Source organism: Aotus nancymaae, unplaced genomic scaffold (assembly GCF_030222135.1).
Source record: "Aotus nancymaae isolate 86718 unplaced genomic scaffold, 86718_ANA_hifiasm-v0.15.2.pri h1tg000008l, whole genome shotgun sequence".
Lineage (NCBI taxonomy): Eukaryota > Metazoa > Chordata > Mammalia > Primates > Aotidae > Aotus > Aotus nancymaae.
The window spans coordinates 6,589,964-6,596,200 of record NW_026988419.1 but is presented as its reverse complement, the minus strand read 5'-3'; the positions used below and the strand labels follow the sequence as shown (position 1 = coordinate 6,596,200).

Here is a 6,237-nt window from a genome sequence, read left to right as displayed (position 1 = left end):
GATTATGTTCCTGTTTTGTTAGATTTATACTAAGTATTTAATCTTTTTGGAGCAATTGTAAATGGTATTGGTTTAAATTTGTTTCTGTGTGTTTGCTGTTAGTATGCAGTTCATATTTAGTTCTCCTTTTTTTTTTCAACCTTTCGTTAGGTGGAAGATTGTACCATTTTTATGAATGTAAAACACTAAGAGAATTGCTAGTCCCAAAACTGTGATTTTTCAAACATGATTTCTGGAATCTTCATCTGGGTAAGGATTAGAATGCCTCTGCATCCATGGGACCCCATGATATTTGGTTGTAGTTCATTGTGAGTTTGCATGTGTTGGGGAAGAGGGACCATGGTTTCTAGAGAAAGAGATTTTGTTATTATTCACGCAGCCACACTATCTGAGTTAGGTGTTTTTGGCTTTTCTAATGTGTCTAGAATGACACAGCTGGGTTAAAAAACTTTCATGCAAGCTAGGTATCTTTCTAAGCTTTTTAATTTTCTCTATAAAAAAGTACTGAATGTACTTACTGTAAGAACATGCTTTATTTCCTTCACTTACTAATTTAAGAACTGATGACAAGGTAAGTAATTTTGGGGTTAGCAACACTGATCATTGAGGATAGGGCCAGTGCACAATTCACCAGCAGCTGTGAAGCCAAAAATTGTTCTTGCATTTCTTATTGTATAATTGACTAACATCATTAGAAGAGTATTCAACACTTGGCATTGTTAGAGTGATCATACTTCCAAACCCCAAATTGGACATTATAGTGGAGAAAATGAGATCTGAGTCATTATTTGTTCATAAAATTTTGGAAAATTTGCAGCCCAGGTGTGTGGTAGAAAAGGAAAAGTTGGCTGGGCGTGGTGGCTTGTGCCTGTAATCCCAGCACTTTGGGAGCCGAGGTGGACGGATCATGAGGTCAGGAGATTGACACCATCTTGGCCAAGGTGAAACCCTGTCTCTACTGAAATATGAAAAATTAGCTGGGTATGGTGGCACGCACCTGTAGTCCCAGCTACTCAGGAGGCTGAGGCACGGGAATTGCCTGAATCCAAGAGACGGAGGTTGCAGTGAGCTGAGATTGTGCCACTGCACTCCAGCCTGTCAAAAGAGCAAGACTCCATCTCAAAAAAAAAAAAAAAAAAAAAATGGAAAAATTACTTTCAGATTTTTAGGAGAAGAATGTAGGCAAACTATGGAGCAACCACTTGCTAGAGAGACTGTCATTACTAAAAGTTAGCCAGGTGCCAAGACAATGGGAAAAAGGCCTTGAAGACATTTCAGAACTCTTTGAGGCAGCTCCTCCCATTATAGGCCCAGAGGCCTAGGAGGAAAGAACGTTTTCAGGGGTCAGTCCTGGGGCTCCACTGCCCTGTTCAGCCTTGGGACACTGCTTCCAGAATCCTGGCCTCTCTGGCTCCAGCCTCAGCTCAAAGGATAACTGATATACCTCTGGCCACCGCTCCAGATGGCACAAGCTATAAGTGTTAGTGGTTTTTATGTGGTGTTAAGCCTGCAGGCATGCAGAATGCAGAGGTTTGGCGGCTTCACCTAGATTTCAGAGGATGTATGAAAAAGCCTAAGCTCCCAGGCAAAATCCTGCTGCAGGACTGGAGCCCTCACAGAAAGGCTCTACCAGGGCAGTGCTGATGGGAAATGTAGGGTTGAAGCTCTGCATTGCTATAAAGAAAACCTGAGACTGGGTAATTTATAAAGGATAGTAGTTTAATTGGCTTACAGTTCTGCAGTCTGTACAAGCATGGTGCTGACATCTGTGTGGCTTCTGGGGAGGCCTCAGCAAGCTTTTACTGATGGCAGGAGGCAAACTGGAAGCAGGCATGTCACATTGCAAAAGCAGGAGCAAGAGACAGAGTTGGAGGGGGAGGTGCCACACACTTTTAAACAACTTGATCTCATAGGAACTCACTCACTGTCACAAGGACAGCACCAATCCATGAAGGATCTGCCCTTATGATCCAATCACCTCCCACAGTGCCCCACCTCCAACATTGGGGATTACATTTCAACGTGGCATTTAGGTGGAACAAATATCTAAACCACATCAAATTCCCACACTGAGTCCCTAGCAGGGCATTGCCTAGTGAAGCTGTGGGAAGGGGCCACCACCCTCCCACCCTTCAGATCCCAAATGATAGTGCCACCAGAAGCTTATACCCTGAGCCTGGAAAAGCCACAGACACTCAACTATGACCCATGAGAATAGCCATGGGGGCTGCACTCTGCAAAGCCATAGGGGTAGAGCTGCCCAAGCCTTGGGAGCCCACCCCTTGTACCAGTATGTCCAAGGTATGAGGAGACCTGGAGTCGAGCATTATTTTGGAGCTTTAAGGCTTAATGCCTTGCCCTGCTGTGTTTTGAACTTGCTTCTGGCCTGTTACCCCTTTCTTTTTGCCAGTTTCTGCCTTTTGGAATGGGGATGTTTACCCAATGCCTGTATTGTGTCTTGAAAGTAAATAATTTGCTTTTGTTCTTATAGGCTTATAGGAGGAAGGAACTTTCCTTGAGTCTCAAATGAGACTTTGGAATTTTGAACTGATGCTGGAATGAGTTAACACTTTTGGGGACTCTTGGGAAGGAATGATTCTATTTGCATTGTGAGAAGACCATGAGATTTAGGAGGCCAAGGGCAGAATGATATGGTTTGCATATTTCTGCTCTCCAAATCTCATGTTGAAGTGTGACCTCCAGTATTGAAGGGGGGCCTAGTGGGACATGTTTGGATCATGGAGGTGGATCCCTCATGAATGGCTTGGTGCCTTCCCTACAGTAATGAGTTCACATGAGATCTAGTTGTTTAAAAAAATGAGACTGTCACCAGGTCTACAAAAGGTTTTGTTGAGCAGATCTTTAGATGTTGCTCTTTGCTCTACAGAGGACAAGAGGAAACACGAAAGCAGGGAAGATTTCAATTATGCTTATGGAAGACATTTAAGTGGAGGATAACAGTGCATTGAAATGGGCTAGCAATAGAGGACACGGATTTTCTATACCTGGACTTCTTCTAAAGAGAAAAAGGCACCCTTTATCCTGAATATTTTAGAAATTCTCCTAAAAGTAAATGATTAAATTATTAAAAATGTAGGATATACCACAAAGTCAGTGTAGATTAATTCTTTTCAATTTCTAAATTTACTAGGTGTTGCCATTGAATTCTTCAATCATGTAGATGTTTTCTTTCTGTTTAACTTTTCTCTCTGTTCAACTTACTTATTTATTTATTTTTCTTTTTTTGAGACAGAGTCTCACTCTATCACCTAGGCTGGAGTGCAGTGGCACATTCTCAGCTCACTGTAACCTCCACCTCCCCAGGTTAAAGTGATTCTTGTGCTTCAGCCATCCAAGTAGCTAGGATTTCAGGTGTGTGCCACCACACCAGCTAATTTTTGTATTTTTTGGAGAGATTGGGTTTCACCATGTTGCCCAGGCTGATCTCGAACTTTTGAGCTCAAGCAGTCCACCTGCCTTGGCCTCCCAAAGTGCCAGGATTACAGACGTAAGCCACCATGCCAGGTATCTGTTTAACTTCTATTCTGTTAGTTACACATGAGAAACAACTTCCTGGGTCATGAACCATCAGGTACTTATGCTATATTCTTAGTTTGGATTGGCTAAGTGTAATTTCAGTCTTTATCTGCATATTGCAGAGAGACTTTAAAAAATCTCTCCTGCGCGTGAATTCACATAAATAGTATGGTGGATCCTTGATCAACCTCTTAGATCCATTTTGTACTTTTGCTTTCTTTTTCTCATGGGGATGAGGTGATGAATCGCTCTTAGAAACTGGCAAATATAACATTAAACCATTATCACCATTGCTAAGATTAACGCTAGAGTAAAAACAAAGAAATTGAAACCTCTACATCTTCAAGGTGCGCATAACCTGGGGTCTTTAGACTTTGTCAGCACCTGCATACACACCTGCTCCCAATATGTCTCAACCCATCCTAGCACAGAGCCAATTCTGCATGAGGCAGATATCTGCTGGCCTGACCTCGTTGCGGCCTCTTCTGAAAATCCTTCTCTGTGATAAGTATTTTGTATCCAAGGTCATATGCTTCCTTTTTTTGTTTTGAGATAAAGTTTTGCTCTGTCACCCAGGCTGGCGCAATCTTGGCTTACTGCAACCTCTGCCTCCTGGGTTCAAGCAATTCTCCCATCTCAGCCTCCTGAGTATCTGGGATTACAGGTACCTGCCACCATGCTCAGCTAATTTTTCTATTTTTAGTAGAGATGGGATTTCACCATGTTGGCCAGGCTAGTCTCAAATTCCTGACCTCAGGTGATTCACCCACTTCGGCCTCCCAAAGTGCTGGGATTACAGGCATGAACCACCGTGCCCAACCCTAAGGTCATATAGGTCATTTGGGATTAGAAAAGGAAAGATTTAAGGCAGATTAGAAAATGAATTACATTTGTTTTAAGGTTATTGTTTTCAGGGATGGGTTAGGATGATTTGTGGTAAAGCATCTGCTATTCTTGGAGTGTCAGCAACTCAAATTGGGTTCATGCTCCTTTGACCTGACCCAGTGAGTGAAAGTGGGATGTAGGCAATTTGGGAGTAAATAACATTTCCATTGACACCAAAGAAATGAATGTCACAAACAGTGAGACGGAGAAATTGAAGTTGGGTAAATAAGGCTTCCCTGAGACCTGCTTCTACATGTGAAGTGTTTCTGCCCTGGATATTGGGCCCATAATGCATCTTAGCACAACTCTGATCATAAAAGAAATGAATCTGACAGTAGAGGAAATTCTTCACAACAGGGTTTCTTTATTTAATTTGGGTGAATTTATACAGCACAAAAGGTCCTTTTATAGCAAGACAATAAGTAAAGGTAAAAGAGATCTTTAGCCATCAATACATGGTACATTATTCTATGAATTTAATTTTTGGTGGTACAGAACTGCTGGATATGAAAATGGAGTAGAAATAGTATGTAATTTATGGTGCAGTTAAAAAAAGGGCAGGCACTGAAGTTTGTGTTAAGGAATTTCAGAAAAACATAAAAGTATGATTTCAGTTTTCATTTCTTCAACACGTGAATTGTTTGCAGGAGCTGGGCTCTCCCCTGCTTTCATGGTTTTACTTGTTCACATCAATATCACTCAATATTTTGAAATTATAGATTTGCGATGTGACAGAGAGGAGGGTATCACATCTACAGCCCTTGAGTGGACACGCGTGACTCCCGGTGATGGAGAGAGAACCGGGGCGAGGTGGGGGGAGGCTTACAATGGGCAAGTGAGATCCGGCAACCCCTTCCAGAGGAAGGTGCCCCACCTAGCAGCAGCATTGCTTCTGGCAGCAGCACTTTTGCTGGCAACATCCCTTCTGCTGGCAACAGCCCTTCCCACAGCCGCAGCCACACGAGCTGCAGGTGCGGCGGCAGCAGCAGATCACGGGTGTGCTACAGCAGCCCCCACAGCAGCCGCGGCAGCAGGGGCAGCAGCTGGAGCAGCAGCCCACCCGGTAGCACCTGCAGGTGGTGCAGCTGCCACAGCCACCACCACAACCACCACAGCCGCCGCAGCCACCACCACAGCCACCACCGCAGCCGCCGCCGCAGCCACCACCGCGGCCACCACCGCAGCCACCACAACCGCAGCAACCCATGGTGTCAGTAGAGAGGACTCAGGTGAAGTGAGGAGGGAGGACGTGAGAGGTGAGGAGATCTGATGCTTGCCTCTGCAACAGACCCTTAAATACTCCTGCTGGGACTTGGCACCTGACTGCAGTCACTTCCTTGTTGTTTTGGCCACTTTCTGTGGCAAACTTCTGTTTCCTGTTTGTTACTTCCTCAGGGTGTACACAACTTGATTTTTATTTCAGCTTTAGATAAATTCACTTCTATTTCAGAAATGAAATCAGAACTGACTTTTTTTTTTTTTTCATAAAACACTGCATTGTTTCAATCTGTCTGCCTGAGGGTAAAATTCTTTTGATAGTAGTCGATGGTCTAAGCCAAAGAGATCCAGCGTTTTCTCCTCTTTTGCAAATCAGTAATAGCTGCCCAGAGGAACGAGTCCTCATTTGAAGTTTATCTGTCTTTTACTCTAAGTATGTACATTTTATGTGTATTATCCTTAATCACCCTTTAAAAAAACCCAACACCTTAGGTATATAGAGTCTTTATTAAAATGAGTTTTATCATCAAAGAAGCCCAGGAAATTTTGCATATTGTCTCCATTTGGGAAATTCGCATTAATATTTTAAAGGTAATA

The 6,237-nt window shown here is 43.2% G+C and overlaps 1 protein-coding gene across 1 annotated transcript; it reads right to left on the bottom strand.

Moving 5' to 3' along the window:
- Positions 1-5,296: 5,296 nt before the first annotated feature.
- Positions 5,297-5,629, bottom strand: LOC135273605 (small cysteine and glycine repeat-containing protein 8-like). The gene has a single exon (XM_064372805.1). It carries the CDS (start codon positions 5,627-5,629, stop codon positions 5,297-5,299), a length of 333 nt encoding a protein of 110 aa, XP_064228875.1.
- Between the last annotated feature and the right edge of the window lie 608 nt (positions 5,630-6,237).